Source organism: Acanthaster planci, linkage group LG02 (assembly GCF_054643075.1).
Source record: "Acanthaster planci isolate LZ-2023a linkage group LG02, COTS_SCS, whole genome shotgun sequence".
Classification (NCBI taxonomy): domain Eukaryota; kingdom Metazoa; phylum Echinodermata; class Asteroidea; order Valvatida; family Acanthasteridae; genus Acanthaster; species Acanthaster planci.
In genome coordinates this window covers 18754972-18779462 of record NC_141778.1, presented here as the reverse complement: position 1 = coordinate 18779462, position 24491 = coordinate 18754972, and the positions used below count along the sequence as shown (strand labels likewise).

The following is a 24491-nucleotide window of genomic DNA, read 5'->3' as shown; positions in this document are numbered from 1 at the left end:
AATCGACTTTGTGTGTACTGCATATAGCCGGCCATCAGTTGTGCACTTTGTTTGCAAAGTTACGAACATTTGTCTTCTGTTTTATGAACATCTTTGATGTTCCTGTAACCATTGCAACAGAATGAATAAAGTGAAAACCAGTTATTGATGACAACATGGCTGGCACCAGTGGATTTGAGGCCTCGGCTGCTAATGTGCTGAAGAGAGCCGTGGAGATGGACGGGAAGTCACGCTTTACTGAAGCATTAGTGTGCTACCAGGAAGGACTGAATCTGCTCATGGAGGTCTTAAAAGGTTAAGGAGGAAAATGAACCAGTCCTATTTGTAATATCGTGGACATCATCTATGTAGCTAAGACCAGGGAGTATTTATTAAGAGCAACATGTCTAGGAATATAATCAGGCTGTGGTTAGAGTTTCTCTGACAGTTTTTAAGAGTTCTTATCGATACTAACTAAGTTTTCCCTGTAGTGGTTTATCAGCCATCAGATGATACAGCAAAAAAAGTGACTAAAAGGTCAAATTAATCTGGGAAAATATGGAAGCATGTACGGTACTGAGAAAAGGCTTAATGTCCATGATGGTATAGTCACCAGATCCCTTATTTTGCCACTTACCATGCTTACTGTGAAAACTCATCAGACTTGAAAATAGATGGATGGTGAAATTAGGGACCTGGCGACCATATGGTCATGGTGGTTAAGATTTTTCAGACCAGTTTGATAGGGTTTGTACATGGGGTGTGAAGTGATGTCTATGTATGGAGCTGTTTCCTTTTTGAATTTTTGTTTTACTTTTTAGTCTATTGTAAGCTGCTGGATAATGTTCGCAGATCTGTGCTATCGCCCAAGCTTTGTGTGATCTGTCAATCTTAATGTATGATTTGCCGATAATTTTCCCATTAGCCAATTGCTTTCTAATTTGCAGTTGATTGTTTGAAAAGGGCAATGTCGAAAGCACAATGATTAGTTCTCATGTCAACTGTTCCAGTTTCACATTGTCACTTGTATTTAATTTGCACAAAATGGCATCAAGATGATACAAAAATGCCAGAAGGATGCAGAAAATATGTTTTCTCTTTCTGCTCTATTTCTGCTGGCAGTGACAACAGATGAGGCTAAGAAACGAGCGTTGCGTACTCGCCTGAGTGACTACATGGACAGAGCAGAGAAAATAAAGCAGCACGTTGAGAAAGAAAAAGACGGTAAAGACCCTTGCTGGCTTTGTATCTTCTCTTGAAGAAATGGATAGGTTTTTTCACTCACTCGGGAAATGCCATTTTCTGAGCACCTACTGGTGCATGCTTGTTACACAATTATAAGTTTTTCTGTGATCCTGATTATTTGATGTGCATTCACTGCGTGGACACTTGTAACTTATCCCAAACCCCATACATTTTTGGAGGAAACCTATGTAACTTCAGTGTCTGCCACTTTAGCAGGATCCCAATGGTTCATTGTTTGTCTTTCAATGGGTATCTACAAGTAGAAGCAGCATAATTACTTTTTACTGGCCCCCTCCCCAGGGTTGTACAGTGGACGACAAGATGCAATAATTACAAATGCTATTTCATTATGTGTACCTTTCATTTGGCCTGTTTGTATGCATGTATACTGAAGAACAAATAGCCTTTACACAGACCTTTGAATTGGTTTATTTTGTTTGAATGTAATGCCTCTTGTCTTTTTCCAAAATTTTCCCAGGCAGGGATCTGACTACTTTTATTCATAAGTGGTTATTACTCAATTCGAAATTCTCCCGTGATCCTGATGATTATCCCAACCTCTATACTTTTTTGCAGGAAACCTTACAAACTACAAAGTCTGACTGCTGAAATATTCTTGCATTCCAGCCGGCAAATATCACGAGCAAATTCACATTGCTGCAGGCTCTACGCAAAACAGCTACCGCCGGGTCTTCGGCCGTTTTCTAGATGAGTTTGTGACGGAGGTTTACGTAGAGGACCCATACATTCGGAGCCCCAGCCAGACCTACAACTTCCTGAGGCTGTGTGAGCTCCTGGTTGGGGGAGAGACAAAAGTCAAACGGATTACCTTGTTGACGGGGCGGGATGAGGTAAGAACAGGGCAGCTTTGCCATGCAGATGCAACAGCAAAAGGGTTCAAATCCAATTAAAGAATCATCTCGGTAGTGGTTTCTTCTTCTTGTTGTCTAATTTTTTAATGGTCTTCTCAGCAGGGAGCCTAAAAAGTGGGGTATTCAGTTGGGGGGGGAGGTTTCATTCCCTCCAAGACGCGTTGTGATTTTTTTTTGGGGGGGGGATTGAAATTGCCAGATTTTAGAAATGGAACTACACTCTCCCTTGGGAGGGAAGGAGGGAGGGAGTGAGTGAGACATCTTTTACGGATAAAAAAAAAGTCGACAGCTTCAGGAAAAAATTCCCATTTTGCCCCTACTCCACAACCCAAGACCTGCATACACCACTTCACATAACAGTCGCAGGTTTGTGGCTGGCTAGTTAAATCCTATTATCAAATGAATCTCATCAAGTTGGCATTATACTCTGCCACTGTCTCACCTTCCCTGACAGGCAATGACAGAGACATAATTTTCTTGAAATGCCTGGGGCAGTAAAGAAATCTTGAAATAGTGGTCTGTACCCCTTCTGAAAGTACAATCAGTGGAGGTCATATCCAATAGTTGGTTGGTTGATTCTTGTCGGCAAAGTTCTTTGGCAGTGAGCCAGTGCAATATTCCGACAGCATGCCCAAACTGAAGGGCACCAGAGGTCATTCAGACACTCATGCAATGTCTGCCCCATCAGCACAGCCTTACATGGACTCGCGCGCATGCTTTTTTCCCAAGTAACATTGCTTTTTTTGAAACATCAAACTTCTTCATTTCAATTGGGTATTAATTATGCATCATTATGTAGTGCCTACATCACTGAAGCAGTCAACCAAGGAGAAGCAATTAGAACAATCCTTTTTTGGGTTTCATTTTCTAAATAATTATTGCATTTTATTCCAATCAAATTGTGATCCAGTTTTACAGGATCATGCTAAATGTTAATTCATAATCATGTTGATTACAGGGAAATGCCCATCAGCAAGAGGCAAGGTTTGAAGAGATCAAAACAAGCCTGGCTGAGCATGGTGTAACGTTAGATATCAGCTACTCATCCACACTACATGATAGGGAGATCAGGTACAATACATGTTGGTTGTGGTGTTGAATTGATTTTTTTAGTATTGACAAGTCAGTTGCCATCGACCAGTGGACATTAACAGAAATACAGAGGACAAGTGGTAAGTCAGTTGCCATCGACCAGTGGACATTAACAGAAATACAGAGAACAAGTGGCAGGTCAGTTGCCATCGACCAGTGGACATTAACAGAAATACAGAGGACAAGTGGCAGGTCAGTTGCCATCGACCAGTGGACATTAACAGAAATACAGAGAACAAGTGGCAGGTCAGTTGCCATCGACCAGTGGACATTAACAGAAATACAGAGGACAAGTGGCAGGTCAGTTGCCATCGACCAGTGGACATTAACAGAAATACAGAGGACAAATGGCAAGTCAGTTGCCATCGACCAGTGGACATTAACAGAAATACAGAGGACAAGTGGCAAGTCAGTTGCCATCGACCAGTGGACATTAACAGAAATACAGAGGACAAGTGGCAAGTCAGTTGCCATCGACCAGTGGACATTAACAGAAATACAGAGGACAAGTGGCAGGTCAGTTGCCATCGACCAGTGGACATTAACAGAAATACAGAGGACAAGTGGCAGGTCAGTTGCCATCGACCAGTGGACATTAACAGAAATACAGAGGACAAGTGGCAAGTCAGTTGCCATCAACCAGTGGACATTAACAGAAATACAGAGGACAAGTGGCAGGTCAGTTGCCATCGACCAGTGGACATTAACAGAAATACAGAGGACAAGTGACACTACACAGACTGGTTGTAAACTCTGTCAAACTGTGTCTTTGCTTTTTTGTGCATTGCAGATTAAACAACGGCTGGATAATCAAGATAGGTCGTGGCCTAGACTACTTCAAGAACACTGGCAAGTTCAGTATTGGCTTCTGCGATATGGACCTGCGCAAATGCCATGAGACCACCGTGGACATCTTTCATTCCAAACACACTACAAAGAAATGATACCAGTAAGCCTTGAGAAAGATGATGACATTTGTTCTTCAAATTGTGTCGTTGTATTTGTTGCAATATTAAGGTTCTTTGCACATTAAAGAAAATTGAAGTACTGCTCTGCCAAATAGTTGAATGAGCAAGTGTGTACTTTTTCACTTTTTCTTGGTTTTTTTATTGGTTTTACAAAGACCGAAACTGTAATTTGTCACACTTTGTGTAATTCATAATTTATTGCAGAAGCAGTAGCATGAAAGATGATTTTTGTAATACAATACCAACTGTGCCATACTATGTACAAGAATCAGGAATTGTCACCTGCCTGCGTAGTACATGTGTAAAACACATTTTGAAGTACTATCAAACTGGAAGGTTGTGCATTTGCCGAAAAGAACAATTTACAGAGTGTATAAAAATTCACATAGCACTGGAATTCACAAAAAAAAAATTGACCTTGGTGCAAATTGTTGAAGCTGTCACTTACTGTGTTTTGCCAGTTTATCCTGATTATGTTTGACCTTCTCTTTAGGAAATCTAATTAACCTGCCCAAATAAGAACCTAGCCCATCTAACAACCCATCCCTCAATCCCAGGTCAGTCCATTCTACCACAACCTTCTCTCCCCTATTTTTAGAAACCAAAGGCCTTGTCTTTACAGCTTATTAGTCTTTCTAGTTCTTGGACTTTGACAGTTTGACAACTTTGTCCCTGTTATTATGGATGTTTTTATCTGGAACATTGTGGAAATTTTGGGCTGTATCTATATTTGTAAGGCTGGACTAGTTTATTTTGAACAATCTCAAGTATTCTGCTGGTAGAGTGGAGAAGTAGTTTAGTTAAGAATGATTTTTTTATCTTTGTTCATCAGGGCAGTGATGTAACGAGGGGGGAGGGCTTGGGGCATGTGTCTCCAGTGGAAGTCTATACCCTTTCCCGGAGTGAGGGAGCGCATCCACGTTTCATTGGAAATTTTGGAATGTACATATCCTATGTACAAGCCACAGTTCCTTTGTTTTCAACACCCCCTTGAAACATATATGTGCCCCATCAGCAATTTCACCCTAGTTATGCTCCTTCAAATAGGGCATCCAAGTTTATACTAGACCCCTTCTAGACTGTTTGTGCCATACTTACTGAGATAAAAAGTACAAGCCAGCAGTATAATAAAACATATTGAATGTCAAATTTTAAAGTATGGTTACCAGCTTGTATGTTTGCATTAATGTTGCTGTACTTGTCCAAATATTCAATACATAAAGAAGGGTGCGGAAATGACTCTTTTTATTTGTTTTTATTTTAAAAATTTTATTTTGCTGTGGCCAGTGGCTTACCTAGCAGGGAGGGGGAGAGTGTGACACAAACCCTAAGAAATCAACACCATGAAATAAAAGCAAGGATGTCGCGATGGTGAGTAAGGCTTTTGATATTTTGTCCCTAAACATCATATTGAATGAGACCAATGCTGCATTCGCTTTTTAATGCCCCCCCCCCCCAGCAAAAGCTGGAAACGCCGTTTGGCCAACCTCCGTACCGGCCGGCCGTGTGCGTAGGTGGGATGGGGATCATGCATAATGGGCCCTTGCCGTCAGAGGGCGCTGCACGTGCTATAATAATGATCTAGATCTTGAAATGATTTTCGGTACTGTATTATGTGCGTGAACGTACGTGTGCGATCTATGGCGTAAATTCGTGGATGTAAATTCGTTAAAAAGACAACGCCAGCGGGTAAGCTTTTCCATAGTATCATGATAATTAGGGAGCTGTACCTTCTGTCACACATATGTATAGTAATACTCAGGTCCGTAGTTTTGCTAAAGAGTAATTCGACTGCAATGAAGTGGGATTTGTTTGCTGCCACTGCCAGCCTGCATGATGTAGGCCTAGCCCGTATCATCCAGTGCATCATCTTTTTGCTTCGGAAGTTTTATGACCGTTGTGCTGTAGGCCTACGTGTGTGTGACCGTTTACTGTAGTTGCCAGGTCCTAGAGACTTAAGTTCGCCACCTATTGTCAAGTCAAGTCTTATTGGTTTTCACAGTTAAGTGGTGAAATAAGGTACGTAGGCCCCTATGTACCTGGTGACTATGGCAGACCTGTACGTGTGCTGCATGCAAACCACATCATTGCCTACTGCCCTCGTAAAATCTGATGTCGAAAAAGACTTGAATTTGTCGTCCTGTTGCTCATTCTCAAACTACATGTAGAATTGAGAGCCAGGGGTTCAACCTGCACACGTACCTATTTGTAAGTGTACTTCATGGGAATGCAATGAAAAAAGTTTGTAAAACTTTTTTTGATTGCATTGTCTCTACATGCATGTACTTATCCACTGATTGGGCCCTTGGGGTGTCTACCTCGAACTTACTGATTTACAGTATACATGTAATTGCTTGTTTTTCTGCTTCACCTTTGTATATACAGTAGTTGGTTTTATCGTGGAAAGGAAAATAAATCAAATCAATATTAAATTTGTGCTTGCATGAGAAGAGATTTTCACACATTTAATTTCAGTAGGCACTAGGATTTGTATAAATTTGCAAATCTGATGCATACATGTACACTGTACGTGTAATGCTTTGTGAGTCATCGTGACTACAGGTCCATGTACACTTGAAATACTGTAGCCCACATGTACTGTAGGCTGTAGACCATGAGGAATCAGACTGGTGCTTCAAGTGCAGATAAAACATTGATTAGAAAATCGGGGCAACATTTTTACTCATTCTTTACATTGTTTTACATAGTGCAATTCAGCCAGAGTTTTGTATCATATTCAAAATTTCACCTCAACACTGCTCAACTTGTTCACGGATGACAATTCCATTCAGTATTTTGGGGGATAAAAGGAAATAGAGGACAAGTCATTTCTTGATCATACATTTATTTTAAAAACTTTTTGACCAAAAAAAAAAAAACCCAATCCAAAAAACACACAATTTTAGTGGCTAGATACAAAAGTGAAGTATTGTAAGGTATTGTACCATTGTTTTTAAACCAAAAATTTCAAATTTTTAAACCAACAGTATACATGGACTAATTTTTCATAACTCTTTAGAATAATTTGCACAGGATTTGTTGATCATTTCCAACCACAGCATCTCTTTTACATGCATGTACACTGTTTTACACTGCTGTGGAGTAACATGAATTTGCAACAACAGCCATGCTCACGGCCAAGTCAGTCTGCAGTTCATGTACCTCTGACAGACAACTCCTTGGAAAAAATCAACCCTTTCTTAGCATGCTGGCTGGTTCTCCTATCACCGTTTCTGTATGGGGTTACATATCCTGCAACATGAACTGGTATATTAATACAAGACTAGACTGTTCATGTGTGTGTACGTTTACATGTCAACTTCCTTTTCCCCCCAAAATGTCCATTCATAAGTTTGGTGGGCATGACTATTGGGAAAGTACTGTTTATTGATGTAACAGTAAAAAGGTGATACACATGTAGACAGTTTGCTTCATGTTCCCCTGTGTTTTCTTTTATTCGTGTTTTTATAATGTTGACATTTTGGCCTGGCTTACACAGTGTTGAGAGGACTGATTCTATCGAACTGAGAAATACCGTGTACTGTTGTGTTTTGTAGAAACCCATAAAAAACCTTTTAAAAGCAAGACTCCTTTGAATTTGAGCCATACAAACTCTGTGTACACAAAGTGGCATGTGAGGAACTCTAGAAACCTACATGTACATGCAAGCTGTGATATTCTTCGAGCCAGTGCTGGAATTCGGACCTCTAGCAGCACATGTAGCTGGAAGTTTATCTTTAACCGCAGCCCCAATGCAACTAAAAATTGGGATTTCCCAAGCATATCTGACAGGATCCGATCTCTAGGCAACATTCTTTGCCGAAACCACATGACTACATGTGTGTGAATGGTGTACATGTTATGCCCCAACTACATGTATAGTGTCTGTGCCCAGCTTTAGTTGGGACAGTCCCAACTGTAGTGCTGCAGTTGGGCTGGCCCAACTATTGCTGACCAATTTCTATAGAAATTTTCCCAACCTTATCCCAGTTTATGCATCTTACACTTAACACATTTCATCTCAAATAAGGCACTTCATCCATGACATGACACCGTAAACAATATGACTTTGGCACATGCTGGACACACGCACCCTGGACCTCTTTGCAGTAGTTGGGCTGGCTCAACTACATGTATAGCCCTCAAGTTGGGATGGGCCCAACTATAGTTGGGACAGTCCCAACTGTAGTTGGCACTGATGTTATAGTTGGGGTGTAACATATGGTACACATGTACATGTGCAGGGAGTTGCCTGCTTGTATTATGGGCGAGCATTGGTTTTTATGGAGTTTCTCCTGATTGAGCACTCCTTCCATGAATACTTCATATGCATGTACAGGGGGGGAGGGTGCTCGTCCCGCCTACAAGAAAAAAAGGAAAGGAACAAAGGGGTGGAAAGCCAAAGAAGAGAAAAATGGAGATGAAAAGCACCAATTTGCTTGGAAAAACCCTTGACATTGATTCCCTCCCACTATTAGTAGTTTACCAGTTAATTACTGATGAGTACCGTACGTTGCCTTCCCCGATATGTTCCCTCCTGGACAAAGTGCTTTGTCCCTCTGTTCCCCCCCCCAAAAAAAACTTGCAAAGGCTATGTCCATCTGTACACTACAGAGCAAGCATACCAACTTTGTTTGCCTTTTAAAACCCGTCTAACTTCCTATGGTTACCTCAAGCTTAAATATAAGGCCATGAATATTTCACCTGCCAAACACGAGTTCAAGGTTGAATTAGGGAGGGGGGCTCAAAAATTCATCCTTCTGGAAATGTGCACCTGTTACTTCTAAATGTACATGTATGTATACATGCAATCAGATTTCAGCAAACTATCCACTTCACACGTTGTTGGTACATATATATGTACATGTATTTTGGCCCAGGCCTGGCTTGTTATCACCTTATCACTTTATAATGCTCTGGGTGCATCATTTTGTTCTGCTCTGAAGTTCATACCCGTATGGTACATGTATGTACACAGTAGTATGGTAGACATGTACAGGTGTATTGTTGAATTTGTGAGAATTGAATTGGCATTTATTCTTAAATGGATATCAACTATGTCTCCCATTAATGTGTTCTAGAGATTTCAAGAAAATGGAATAATTCATGTACATCTAAACTTCTTCAGGTCACCCCATACTGTTTGCATACTATGTGGCCAGCCATAATTTGGTTGTTAAAACTATTGAGTTTTGCACCAAACTTTGCACTGAACTTTGTGAAAGGGTATTGTAAGCCGGAGGTCACGTCGTGTTCCTGTCTAACACACTTTTTACAACTCAGCAAGTGCTGCACTTCATTGTGGATTTTGTACCCTCTTGTAAGGACTCATGTTTGTTGTTCTATTTTTGCATAGTGTCCACTCAATGCACAAAGGGGGCAAAGTTCATTATTTGCTATAGGTACATATTTTAAAGGGATTTTACACCAGTGGTTTTAAAATATTATAAACGTTTTATAGTACTGTTCATAGACCTACCGATTCATATACGTGTAAATATGTATAAACTTTCTGTAGACCTAAAAGAATAAGTCACTGAATTGTAAAGGAGAAAACTGCACAAATGCTTGTCTCTTTTAAATCAATGATTTGGTATAGTAATGCTGCTAGTACATGTAGCTGATACAGACCTGGTGCATTCTACCATGGCATAAGACACCAAACCTTCAAACTAAACAAAAAATTAATAGGAAAATTGGATTTTGTTGCACTGTGAAGAGTTGGGCTGGCAAAACTGGTATTTTTGGATAGAGTTTATTTCCCTTCCAATATCACCAATACAACAATAAACTAGTCACTAAATCATACATGTACACTGTACGTGTACAATTACATTTTTGCATTAATTTAGAAATAAATCCTCGAATCTGTCCACAAACAAAACGTCTTGGGAAAAAAACTTGCAAATCAGGTACCGTAGGCGTAGATTGTTTGTCCCTTGTTTGTGTTACTAGTAGGCCTACACGTACATGTACCATAAACTCGTAACCTTTGCTGATAAAATGTCTTCATCTACCACGTAATTTTGATTTCTTCGATATCAGTGGTCAAAAAACAATATCACTGACCCCTTGATATTCAAGGGGACAATATTGAATTGTGCCAATAAAACTGTGTTATTGCCTACCCCTTGTACAGAGTACTTGATTAACACCAAGAGTGGCCGTAGCCACAGTGGTATGTACTGGTCTGTGTCACTTGTGTACAAGTCGAGTGACACACATGTAACTGCTCAGTCCAGTTTTGATCACCATTGGATTTGGTTGCATTATTGTGGGATTAAGTCAAGCATCTACCTTTACATACGTTACGTGTACCGGTACATGTAGGGTGGCATAGTCATTCACAACCATGGTAAATCTTCCCACACATAATATGGAAAGCTATGATCATTACTCTAGTATTAAGTAATAGTGGTGATAATGAGCCGCATCAGTCAGCATACATGTACATTGTTGGCATTTTGGTCTTATCCCCATCTCCTTGGGTGATTGAACCGAAACTGGGAACTATTACAGAGTGGACACTTCGGGATTAAAGTTGCAATCACTGGTGCATGTACACTATACAAATATAATTAAGTTTCTTGTTACTACTACCATCCTTTTCCAAATGAGCCCTATAATGTACAAAGTCATTATCTTGTTTATCTAATAGCCTTTCATTCACCAAAGTGTTGACATTGACCTTAGTACTGGTACATGTACCTGTGGGTTAGTGGGACAATTTCTACCAGAGGACACTTGAAATAATTGATGTTGTAAGATACATGTACACACAAACCTATAGCCTTTATGTGTATGAAACCCTAGGACCATTCTCTTTTTAAATGTAAAAAAGGAACCCAAGGACCATTCTCTTTTTAAATGTAAAAAAGGAACCCAAGGACCATTCTCTTTTTAAATGTAAAAAAGGAGTTCTCATACTGAACTCAGGTGAAACACACTTTATTGCTTTGGGCTGCATTTTTAATGTGCCATATTTTTGGTTGAGTCTTGAAAACTGCATATTGTTTACCTGATAGCCCTCAAATATAGGGTATTTTTATCGTTTGTAAGCAACATGTTACATGTAGCTTTAGGATTAAATATTATTTCATAATTCAAATCTTTATTGAATTAAATTGAAAAATGTGTTTGTTATTGTAAAAGGAATGAAATACTGAAATTTTTGTGTAGGTGCATGGATGCAGACACTCTACTGGCTGTAGAATCCTCATTTATGAACTGAACAGTACATGTAGCACATTGTGTGAACTACATAGTTTAAATAATGCAATGCATGCCAGCATCTAGCAAAATGTGCACCTGACCCCAGTCACTAAGGACACCAAGGCAACACAAATTTTCCTCCCGAAGACGTCATCAGTTCGAGCTGCTGAAACTGTGAATGAGTCCCAATATTTCCTCCCCTGGAACAATTTGTGGTATGCACACAGCTGGAGGCACTGTCAGCACTGCTCAAGGAGATGGGATGACTACAGCATCGTTGTGGATCACTGACAAACATTTCGGCTCTTTTTCACTGAAGCAAACTTACTGCTCGGTGTGGGACTGAAAGCATATCCCTTTTCTTGGTTGGACAGAAACACACCCAGATGTTCTACTTTTTACTGCACCGCTGACGGACAACTTCAATATATACCGGTACATGCAGAGCATGAAAGTAGAGTCAGGCAGCCATTTTCTGATCCCTTTTGGTACTGGTACCGGTATCTGTCCAACCAAAAGTGAATTTATGGTCAATATTCAGACAATATGTCTTAAGGAAATGTAAAGATAAAATCCCCAAAAGTAAAGCCCTGTGGGTATTTTACTCTTGTTTTGTGCATATATGACATTTAAAATGTGAGGGAGTGTTCTCATGTGTCCTTGGTATAATTGGTCTAGTCAAAAGCTGAAAATGGCAAAATGAAATGGACTGTGCTAGTGCATTTTGTTACGGCCGTTTTGAAGGCCTGTTTTCAGGCACTGTGATTGTTCATGTACATGTCTGTGTACCTGCATTTTTTAGTACTTCATCAGTTCATGCCTAAAACATGCAGTGTAATATATTATCCATAAACTGGGACTTGATACGTACATGTATGTTTTACAGAATCTGTACCAATATGGATTATGCATGTACATTTGCACATGTACATGTACATACCGTTGACATTGTAGAAATGATGAATGGCTTGAAATGGCCAGTGTGGTACATGTACATGTAGATACAATGTACATGCACTGTACATGTACATGTAGCTATCCACAGCAGGGGGTATTCCATTGTAGGTAATACAATTGTGCATACTGTACCAACCAATGCTTGAGCATCTTCTGAAGGTCACAATCATTGGCTGGACATCCACAACCACCACTGACCTCAGTGAAATGTCAGCCTGATGGCATATGTGATAATGTTCCTGTTTGGTCTCCTGGCAGCAGTGACTAACCAGATCAATCACACTAAATAGATTTGCCCAGGGACATATCAGAAAAGAAATGAAAAATCTCTTTGTTTACTTGACCGACATGTACATGTAATATAGCATATTGGGTACAGTATACTCATACAATGTACAGCATGGTTCACATATTATGTTTTAAGTGAATAGCAGTTGGTATACTACATTGGTACAATCTGAAACAACTTTTCTCTCCATATTTGTACATTTTTCATATTATAGTGCTACTAAGAGATTCTAACATAATTTTAGTAAGATAATAAATGTAAATAGTTTATAAAAAAAGAAAAATAAAACAGTAGGCAATTACGGATGCATCTTCTGAAGCCGGGGGCTAAAAAGGGAGATGCCGGCACAAAACCAAATCGAAATGACAATTCCAGAGACAGGTTAACAATGGAACAAACATAAATACAGTACACATGGGATATGATCATATGAATATAAATATTGAGCAATCGCACAAACTACATGTAAATAATGCCATCAATGATAAACACATGACATTAATAATAATAATAATTAAGTACATTTGTTTAAGATGTGAAGTATCTCACCATAGTAGTCATTTAAAGGGGCCGGTCAGTGAAATGTTGAAATGTGCAGAATTCATGTCGAATGTGTGAAACGGGTCAAAAATCAAAACTGTAATTGTTCAAGTGAAAAAAATAATAGTAAACATAACGCAAATTAACAGATAAATCAGCTGATGGAATCAATTTTTAAAAATCAGACTTAAGGAAGTGAACAATAACAAATTGGTCAACAACTTCAACAAAATAATAATAATAATAATAGATATTTAAAAACAATTTCCGTGTCATAGACATATCAAAGCACTGTAAAATACGGGCGGGTCATAATAGTGTGCCTTAAAGAGTTTGCAACACGTTGACCAATCACAGTGCATGAAATCTGTTGACTGACGTTTGGAAAGGGTCGCCTTGTGATTGGTCAACACGTTTCAAATTCTTGGAGGCGTACTATTGTGAATCGCCCGTATTACAACAAAAATGAATGATAGGCTACAAATTCATTATAACTGTACAGTTTGTATGCAAACTAAACATTTTTATATGGCAAAAGGAAATATGAAGATGAGAAATTGTAAATGACACAAGTCATGTAATAATGAAAAAATATATGAGCCAATAAACAAATCTAAACATTTCCAATGTGTAAGTTTGTGTTATGATTTGTGCTACCTGAGATTTTAAGATTTTTAAGTATTAATTCACGAGTTGTACATGTATGTACATGTAGATTTGATGACTGAAGACTCCACAGTGCATCACGTTTTACCATACCGGTACAACCATGTCAACTCCACTGGGTATGTTTACGGCTAAACTACATTTACATAGAATGACAGACACTGCACTGAAGTAATTCAAAGCGTGGGATTGAGTTTTGAAACTGTGTAATCTACCGGTGCATGTACATGTAGGACCAATCTTGGATTTCCAATTATCATTGTGTGCATGTGCATTACCAAAATATCTTTTGTGTCAAGTCGGTCTTTGTAAGCTTGCACTAGCCAGAATGGAAAGAATCTTCATCACAGGCGGGTGGAAACTTAAACCATGATTTCCAGAGTGTGTTCTCCTTTGGGAGAAATTTAAGTCGGTGCTTGAATATGATGTGCGTGCCAAGGGTGTCATTGCAACTTGTACAGAAAAGTGTGCACCAATAAACTCGGTCTTGTATGCTACATGTATTTACGTGTTCTTTTGTGATCCTGCCTTTGTATGGGCGTCAACATCAGTGCACGTACATGTACCGTACCGGCATGTGGGTAATTCTAGAAATTAGGGGTCAATTTTGTTATGTCCCTGTTACAACGTCCATCTGACATGTGATTTTGTAAGTTCAGAACACATTTCTAATTTCCACGATGTAAATTACCTGCCAAACAAATAGTAATAGTTTGAAAACAATTCCGGCAATATTCCCATGTCAAATAACAAAGATCAGATGTAGCGAAAATGTCACAATATTTCCATGTCAAATAACAAAGGTCAGATGTAGCGAAAATGTCACACGTTTGGACCCCTAATTTCTGGAATTACCCTCGTACATGTACAAATTTGTAATTTACAGATCTACAGTATGTAAAAAAGTACAGGATTGTGTTGCATTTGTCCACACATACATCATTACATGCACTACATGTATGCACATGTTGCCACTTTTTCTGCTGATTCAACCCATGTGCACATAACTGTATACATACCGCACATGTATGCACATGTGCCTGTACACTGTGACCTTTTCACAGGGCCTACATGTACATGTATGGTATGGATAACATGTACATGTACAAGTGTCTTGCAAGAGTCACTTATGTACGTGTACCAATATGTACATGTACATGTATGATACCGTACATGTGTACATGTATGTGGTATCGTTGTTCATGTGCCTAGAGTACTGGTAAATGGTCTTGTGGTTTATGTTTGATAGTGTGTTGCTACAGAGTAACGACTGGACCTTGGAGATGAGATGACATGTGGATTTACATGTACCGGTATATGTACGTATACACACTTGACACATATTCCGGTACATGTACATGTAGCTTCCTGTACGTGCCTTGACTGTTCTTCTTTGAGGTAGTGCTTGAGGAATCCCACAAATACTGGTACTTATATTATGTCTCAAATCTCTCAGGGCTTTGTGTCAGTGTATTGTAGACCGCATCTTTCTTAAGAAACCGGAAGGCTCAGGGATCAAGTGCCATTGGCATCGCAGCATCCGATGGAAGACTTCCTTGAAGTGTGGATGCTTGAGTCCATAGATGATTGGGTTGAGCATGCTATTGAAGATGATGATCATACCTGTCCAGGGAATGACTGGGTCACTAGGTGGGATGGTCAGGGCAATGGCGAAAGGAGCCAGGCAGGCAACGAAGGCGCACACCACGATGAAGAGGTTCTTGGTAATCTGCACCTGCCGCCTGTTGATGTTGCCTGCTGTGCTGCTGCCCCTATGCCGCAGGTGCTGGGTGCTGCCAGCCAAACTGGGCCCTGATGAACTGTCTGATGCCGCCATCTGGACACTCTTTTCCTTCATTGTTGTCGCGTGACGAGTGACGTGGCGGTAGATCTTGAAGTAACAGACAAACAGAATGACCAGTGGAACAGGAAAGATCAGCAGTGAGCCCACAAGACTGAAGTAGTCTGAGGTCTCATGCGTCGTGTCCTGGGTGCAGGTTTTGTATTTGTCCGAGTAGCCCCATTGGCCAAGACCGAACAGGGGGAGGCAGCAGACAAGGATGGGGTATGCCCAGATCAGAATCAGCATCATCACAATCTTCCTCGGCGTGTAGATAGACTGGAAGGTCTGCAGAGGCTTTGTAACCAGTATGTAACGGTTGATGGCAATGGCAGCAAGGGTAATGACACTGCAGGCAAGGCACGTGTACCCAATGGCTGCTGACAGCGAACACACAAGGTCGGGCAGGGGCCAGCCATCTCGGCTGAGCAGTGCAACTGCGGAGAAGGGTGCACAGAGGCACGTCACTAAGTCGGCCACAGCGAGGTTGGTCACAAACACGTTGGTCTTGGTCTGCAGTTTCCTGGACAGGCCAACTGCTAGAATGGTCATGCAGTTGCCAATGAGACCGCAGACAGTGACCAGACTAACGATGCTGGCAATGATGACCCGTTGTGTGTAGTCCTCGAAGCGAAAGTTTCGGTAGTCTCCGGGTGTTGAAAGCACACTAGTTGATGGATAATCCTTAGTAAGGAAAATGTCAGTCGTTGGTTCCATGGCAACTCAAGTTTTTTTCTCTTTGTTCAGATCATAAAATAGGCCCCACTTGGATATTGTATTAATCTGTGAAGATGGTGAAAAGTGTGAAACATGTTTGAAAACCAGGGAAACATCACAAGAAGGGTTGCGAGTATTTCAAGATAGAGTACAGGAAAAAATATTAAATGGTTAGTATGAATTGCAGTCCATCATGAAATGGTACACATGTAAACTGGGGAATCTTCTTGAAATACTGGTAATTGATTTCCAATCCCCTGCTCTAAGTTTTTATTTTTAATTATTCATGCTGTTACCAACATCATTGTTCAAAACTCATGAAAAAAATTGGAAGTACATATACCTTTACAAGGTCATTTAATTGTAGATGTACTTATTCCACTTTACTTTTTCGTAAACTTCCTGTTGTTGATATGTATTACAGAGAGTAATGAGGTAACCATCAATAACAGTGTCACAACTTTCCACTTTTGTATGGCATTGCCTTCACCATGATTGCCATTGCAGGATTCACAGAGAAAACCCGCAAAATCTGAAAAACATACATGTACATGAATGTTCATGTGTAAAGTAATGGTTGAGGGGCTCCAATTGTACTTGATCTCTCAGAGTCATGCTTTTGCAAATGTTGCATTTTGGCATTATTTGGATGATTGGGTCTTTGCATTTTTTTAAAGAATTAATATACATGTACATTGTAAAGAGATATACGGTACATGTATGCATTCCAAATGATTTGGTTTGGTTTGAGGGTAGTGCTGTTGAACAGGTAATTTTTCTTCTACATGTACATGTACATGTACCAGTACATGTTACACATATACATGTATGCCTCCATATTAATTTTTTCCCTGAACTTCCTCTTTGGGTGTGGTTTTCACAAATCACAAACTTGTACTCATTTTCAATAAGTTTAGATGATAAGATTGATTTGAAACTTACCTGTTAGATGTCACTGATGTTTTGTTCTATCAATTCCTTGTTTAGTTTCTTGCTGTTTGCACAGAATGGCTAGTCTAAATCTGTTCTTAAAACGTACCGGTATTTACAGGGAAAAAACTTTTGTGGGTGCACGGATTGCACAACTGATATTCACATGCATGTATTTCGATCTTAACAAATTTGTATTGGTGATACAAATATGCATGGTGTACTGGTAGCAGTTCGGAAGATGTCCATGGGTCACTGAACACCAATAAGAAAATTCAGCATTAAGGCCATTTGTTGGACCACCCCTTACTGTACTTACGGGGGAGTTGTACTGTACATGCACAACTGTACATGTGGTGTACTTGTAAAGGCTGACAGTAAAATTTCTGCCACACTAGTCAATTTAAATGTTTTTTGTATGGGGTGGAAAGAAAATCATGGTACCCTGGATGTATTCTTCTGCGGTGCTGCTGTTCTAATAGCTTTTTTTTCAAGTAATTTGAAGCAAAATTTGGAATTTAAATACTAGTTATGCACAGTGGCGAGGCCTGTTAACGTTTTGCAGTTTCCTCAATTTATTTAGTTTTGTTATTTACAGACTGTTGGGATGGGGCAGACTCTCTCGGAGCCGGTAACTGCCAAGGAGACATCGGCATGCGAGAACCACATGTTCAAAGTGGGTGCCTCCTGCATGCAGGGATGGCGCATCAGTATCCTTTGGAAAAGTTGTATGCATAATTGTATGAATGATACCAGCCAGTACATCAATTTCGGCTGAAGGTTGGAGAGCCTCACCTTGGGATCCTAGCAGGAAGGTTAAGATCGAAACATTAGAGTCTCTGAGTAGTAAGCTTTGTACATCTCAAGGCCTTAGACCCTTGCTGATTGGAGCCTCATGATCAGTAAGCCAGTTTGGTATTTAACAGTGCAGGGTCAAAAGTGAAGCATGTCTTAAGTCATTGGAGAGTGTGGCTGTATGCTAACTCGCATGCACTAAACATGTCTGAGCTGATATGATGTCAGGTGCTTTCTTCTCATTGACCTTGAGCTTTTTTAAAACACCACATGGAATGGGTTCACTGTGGTGGGTCACTCCAATGGCTGTGTGGTCGCTGCAGGACATTCTGAGGACCAGGATGGTAAGGGAAGAATTCCATATACGAAGTCCACTGTAATATCGCGTAATTACTACAAAAGTATCCTTACTTTGATCGCTGAATGAAGACGATTCCAATAGGCATTGAAGAGCTGAACATCATAGGACAGAAATGTGGAGTTTTGGGCACACTTTTGGAGCTACACATGGGCCAGGTTTACATCGACAGGCGGCCATCTTTGCTTCTGAAGAACATGGCGAATGCGCACGACGTGTGCGCATGAACCGAATCATATCCGGAAGGGGTTGGGCTGCCACAAGCATTGAGGTAATTTTATGCATGAATCCGCAACACGAGGAGTGCAGAGGGCCGTCATCTGTCTGGATGGATCTACCGACACAGTTCACGAGGTGCCGCGCAATGTGCCCTACTGTACATGTACAATTTTTACTTGGGGGAAAATAGTGCGTGTTTTGCGACAATTTTTAAGTTGGAGGATTTGGTTAGAAGGAAAAATGGGCCCAATTTCTTTTACAGACAGTTTGTAAGTTGGACAATTTGTTTAGAAGGAAAAAAGGGCCAAATTTCAGTCTTTTAGAGAGTGTTTGTCAGTTGGAGGAGTTTTTTTCTATATTTATAGAGAGGGAAGGGGAAAAGGGAGCTGAAACCTGTCTTTAGATTATTGTGTGGCTATCTGCGCTCTAAAAATAAAATGTGAGGGTAGGCTTGTACAGGAGAAGAACATCCTTAAGGATTTGATTGAAGTGGTCTACTCCTGCATGTCGGCAGCGCCACATGTATTCGGCCAGGTAGAACCCAAACTGGTCGCTTCCACTGTATGGTGTGGATAGTCACCTCTGTCACCAATTGCGCGACTCCAATTCTCGCTCATAGTGCATGTATTGCTAATGGATGAAGCAACACTCCACCTAGCCTGAGTTCTTATACAGCATTGGACTGAAATTCCTTCTTTCGTACGGCCGACTGCATTTCTACTTGTTCTTTCTCTCTTGGTTTACATAATACGACGTACGGAGATAACTCACGTCATACAGTCAATTGTGCTCAGACATGTACCTTACCTAGTTGATTTCCTTTGGCACAACCTACTTATATTAACAACGGATAGCCACATTTATTAATATTTAAATATTCTAATTTATACAAATATTCGTGAATAATTACATATTCAGTTTCATAAATATTTAATTTTTTTAAATATTCATCTTGACCTCATCTTGACCTCTCCTTAATTCAACCGTAACTTTATATGGAACATATCGACTTTCTCCGGCAACAAGCGCTCGTGTGGCGTGGTCAGTTAGACTGCTGTATTTCTATACCTAACAGTTCTCTTCATTGCAGGTTCGCTTCCCCTTTACGACACAATTTGGATTAAATGTCTTAAATGTGTATACTAACTGTAATAATCCTTGTACTAATGACAGGAAAACTGTGGAGAAATAAAAGGACGGGATAATGAAGGAAAGAGGAAACGGTAGAGGATATAGTAGGGAAAAAAAGAACGGCAAAAGGACTCACTTTTTTGCCCTTTTATTGCGTGGGGCCCCTTCTTTTTAAACCTGTCCCCCTAAGTTACTGAACCCCCTTTCACATCTCTATCCCCCCAAAATAAATGTCGCCCCTTTTTAAATCTGTCCTGGAGCAAAAATTTCTCCTAAAAAGTGAACTTCGTATATGGAATTCTTTCCTGTCGGAAAGAATTCCATATACGAAGTTCACTTTTTAGGAGAAATTTTTGCTCCAGGACAGATTTAAAAAGGGGCAACATTTATTTTTAGGGGATAGAGATGTGAAAGGGGGTTCAGTAACTTAGGGGGACAGGTTTAAAAAGAAGGGGCCCCACGCAATAAAACGGCAAAAAAGTGAGTCCTTTTGCCGTTTTTTTCCCCTACTATATCCTCTACCGTTTCCTTTTTCCTTCACTATCCCGTCCTTTTATTTCTCCACAGTTTTCCTGTCATTAGTACAAGGATTATTACAGTTAGTATACACATTTAATACATTTAATCCAAATTGTGTTGTAAAGGGGAATCAAACCTGCAATGAAGAGAACTGTTAGGTACAGAAATACAGCAGTCTAACTGACCACGCCACACGAGCGCTTGTTGCCGGAGGAAGTCGATATGTTCCATATAAAGTTACGGTTGAATTAAGGAGAGGTCACGATGAGGTCAAGATGAATATTTAAAAAAATTAAATATTTATGAAACTGAATATGTAATTATTCACGAATATTTGTATAAATTAGAATATTTAAATATAAATAAATGTGGCTATCCGTTGTTAATATAAGTAGGTTGTGCCAAAGGAAATCAACTAGGTGAGGTACATGTCTGAGCACAATTGACTGTATGACGTGAGTTATCTCCGTCGTATTATGTAAACCAAGAGAGAAAGAACAAGTAGAAATGCAGTCGGCCGTACGAAAGAAGGAATTTCAGTCCAATGCTGTATAAGAACTCGGGCTAGGTGGAGTCTTGCTTCATCCATTAGCAATACATGCACTATGAGCGAGAATTGGAGTCTTACGCGCAATTGGTGAGAGAGGTGACTATCCACACCAGTGGAAGCGACCAGTTTGGGTTCTACCTGGCTGAATACATGTGGCGCTGCCGACATGCAGGAGTAGACCACTTCAATCAAATCCTTAAGGATGTTCTTCTCCTGTACAAGCCTCCCTCACATTTTAGAGCGCAGATAGCCACACAATAATCTAAAGACAGGTTTCAGCTCCCTTTTCCCCTTCCCTCTGTATAAATATAGAAAAAAACTCCTCCAACTGACAAGCACTCTCTAAAAGAAATTTGCCCCTTTTTTCCTTCTAAACAAATTGTCCAACTTACAAACTGTCTGTAAAAGAAATTTGCCCCTTTTTTCCTTCTAAACAAATTGTCCAACTTACAAACTGTCTGTAAAAGAAATTGGGCCCCTTTTTTCCTTCTAAACAAATTGTCCAACTTAAAAATTGTCGCAAAACACGCACTATTTTCCCCCAAGTAAAAATTGTACATGTACAGTAGGGCACATTGCGCAGCATTTCGTGAACTGTGTAGATCCATCCAGACAGATTACGGCCCTCTGCACTCCTCGTGTTGCGGATTCATGCATAAAATTACCTCAATGTTTGTGGCAGCCCAACCCCTGTTACATAATGGTTCTTTGCGGATATCATTCGGTTCATGCGCACACGTCGTGCGCATTCGCCATGTTCTTCAGAAGCAAAGATGGCCGCCTGTCGATGTAAACCTGGTCCATGTGTAGCTCCAAAAGTGTGCCCAAAACTCCACATTTCTGTCCTATGATGTTCAGCTCTTCAATGCCTATTGGAATCGTCTTCATTCAGCGATCAAAGTAAGGATACTTTTGTAGTAATTACGCGATATTACAGTGAACTTCGTATATGGAATTCTTCCCGGATGGTCAATGATGGTACATGAATTTCAGGTCATTTTAATCAGTGAGTAGTGTACAGCAGCTTTTATTCATTTTGTTAGGAAACACACCTCCAAAGATAAATAAACTGCAGTGTATAACTTTCCCTCAATTTTATTTGAATAGATCAAGTACATGTACATGTAGTTTTAGTTCTAAACCAAACAGAACAAGGTTTGTCAACTCTAACTGCGTGAACTTTTGTCATTGTACTTAAATGTACATGTGGATTACTCTCTGTTTACATTATTGTTTTGTTGAAGAGAAAAGAAAGAACTAAGGAATATCAGTAACATGTACAAGGTTCTCCAGGCTAATGCGCTGCATTTTGAAAGGGTAATGTTGGCCACATGAGTACAGTGGCATGTATTAGTTTTACACCATGTGTATTACGTGCATGTTATTGCTTACTGTTAAACATTTTGAGCCCATCAAAGGTATTATGAGAGCTGACAGCAAAGTGTGACCTTTGCATTTGCATTATGAATGGTTTTGAATGTGCTTGAAGTACATGTACTGCAAAAGGGGAAATAGGAAAAATTTTGATTCCTCTTGAATGTACTGGTATGGAAACAGCTCTAATTTCCTTGAAATCTAACACTGCTGTGCAACTTGGCAGCAAGTTTGTCATCCCTGAAGAAAACAAGGACATGGAGTCCTGTGTGAAAGAAAAGTTCCTGAGTTGTGTAAGTCAGAGGAGACAAGTGCCAGAAACTGAAGTATTTTTCTGGACCTTGTCAATCAACACGTTGTACACGTTTAAAACGTATACTGCTTCTGTATCCATAGTTATCTCCCTGTGGAGGAGCAGTTTTCTGGTCAGGATTTTCCCTGCCTAGTCCTCAGATGGCTCACACCACAAATTTTAGTGACCACCTCAACCTTTTTTGGCCAACACAAGATGCAAACAACCTACAAACAAACAAAACAAAGCATATCAAAAAAAGAGAAGAAAAGAAAAAGAACGGAAATTGGAAAAGTGTTTGGAATACATAGCCCATCTTCGGATTGTTTTGATCGACACAGAAAATTCACAAATTCTTCAACGTGTTAGTAAAATAGGAGAAAATGCTCAGCCATTAGCTGGTAACCGAGGTGTGGACAAACTACCGGTATGTACATTTTTTGCAAAGGCACTTTAAAAAGGAAATAGGCCAACAACAGTAAATGTACATTGAGAGTGTAAAACTACATGTACAAGTGTAAGGCCCTGTTTGCACTGTCAGGAGCACTTCTGTTGTTGCTGAGTACACTTTCATTTCTTCACATTTTGGGGGCTACCTCATGCTCATTGGCATCCCATGGAAAACTTTGGCTGATAGAAAAAACACTTTGTCTGGGCCAATAACTTCTTTCCCTTACATGGGTACACCTTGTACTCTTGAGCTACATGTGAGCTTTTCAGCGGAAAGCCTTCGTCATGTACCAGTAGTTCCATGTTCTGCTTGCCAGTCATACCTGGTCACATAAAAAAACCATGGCAGACACGTACGGTACCTTGTACCGGTGGTGTGCCCCAATTTTTTTTTCACCCATGGACATTGTTAAGAGAGTTGTATTCATTCCGTATTTGCTATTAAATGCACCTGTGGCCTGGGGTACCCACAAGATCGACTTTGATGCGTGGAGCAAACATTCACACACTGGGTATTTCACACATTTATAGCAACCACAGATTTGTGCAGTTCAGTGTACATGTTCATGTAAGTGGAAATTTTACATCCAGTTCTTCACCTGTTTGCATACCCCGGCTTGCTCTGCACTGAGAAGACGGTTTCATTTGTGAGGACATTCCAGGACTGAGTTTACTGGAGACAGACTTTGGTTCACATAAAGACTTTGTCCCCACAGTAACTAAGGCAATAAATATGTGCTTGGCCAGTCTTAAACATGCGTTTAAGACTGGCTCAGGAGAATGGACACGACGAATGCCCAAGCCGCAGGTGCGGGCATTATCAGCGTCTGTTCTCCTACGGCCAAGCAAATAGTTATTCCCATTCATAAATACCTTTTTTTTTTCAGAGAATTAAAAGAACTCAACATATGATGGATTTCCAATGATTTTATTCTAAAATATTACTTTCAGTTTTCCGCACACCTCCGTCCATTTTTATGGTGTATTCCTTTGGAAAGTTGTCCAGTAGAATCCCCTGCAGTGAACTTGGCACGTGCGTGGCGTGCCGATAAAGCCAAACAAAAAATTAGTTGTGTTTCCTGTTACACTGAAAAATAAATTAGAGTGATTGGTTGGGTCAATTTTTTGTTTTAATCTAAATTTTTATAGCCTAAAATTTAGGGTCGGATGATGGTTTGTATTGGGGGAGGGGTATATTTGTAAGAGGTTCTAAGTCAGTGTCAGATTCATATTGTACGTGTGCATGTCAATAATACATATCAGCACTGTGATTGAGTAGTAAAGCAGCTGGTTGTTGAAATACAAACACACAAGAGCCTTCCATCTCATGCAAAAAAAAAATATTAATACAATGTTCAGGACGATGTACACAAAATTAGGCTCGGGGCAAGGCAGCATCAGTTTTTATATTTTGATTTGTTGAATAAAAAGAAATAGGCTCCACGTGATTTTCTAGGTTGGGCCGGGTAACCTGAAACGCGTCTCGTGCACACAGA

General features: G+C 40.0%; 3 protein-coding genes across 5 annotated transcripts in view; 2 read left to right on the top strand and 1 right to left on the bottom strand.

The window, feature by feature from the left end:
- Positions 1-17: 17 nt before the first annotated feature.
- LOC110979802 (MIT domain-containing protein 1-like) lies at positions 18-5312 on the top strand. Its single transcript, XM_022235870.2, has 5 exons — positions 18-294; positions 1102-1203; positions 1852-2075; positions 3055-3167; positions 3979-5312. The coding sequence occupies exons 1-5, from the start codon at positions 156-158 to the stop codon at positions 4130-4132; spliced, it is 732 nt and encodes a 243-aa protein (XP_022091562.2). The 5' UTR covers positions 18-155; the 3' UTR covers positions 4133-5312.
- Positions 5313-5737: 425 nt separating this feature from the next.
- Positions 5738-24491, top strand: part of LOC110979794 (putative protein phosphatase 2C T23F11.1) — a 39396-nt gene continuing 20642 nt past the window's right edge. For 2 of the 3 annotated variants that reach the window (XM_022235856.2, XM_022235857.2), the window contains exons 1-2: positions 5738-5845; positions 17906-18017. In XM_022235856.2, coding sequence (XP_022091548.1) covers positions 17915-18017 — 103 coding nt within the window. In that variant the 5' untranslated portion in view covers positions 5738-5845; positions 17906-17914. Of the gene's footprint in view, positions 5846-6206; positions 6365-17905; positions 18018-24491 lie in introns of those variants that run through there. The other variant, XM_087131043.1, reaches the window with a different exon arrangement.
- Positions 15286-17464, bottom strand: LOC110979793 (alpha-1B adrenergic receptor-like). Its single transcript, XM_022235853.2, has 2 exons — positions 17320-17464; positions 15286-16443 (listed from the first exon to the last, which is right to left on the bottom strand). The coding sequence occupies exon 2, from the start codon at positions 16375-16377 to the stop codon at positions 15286-15288; it is 1092 nt and encodes a 363-aa protein (XP_022091545.2). The 5' UTR covers positions 16378-16443; positions 17320-17464.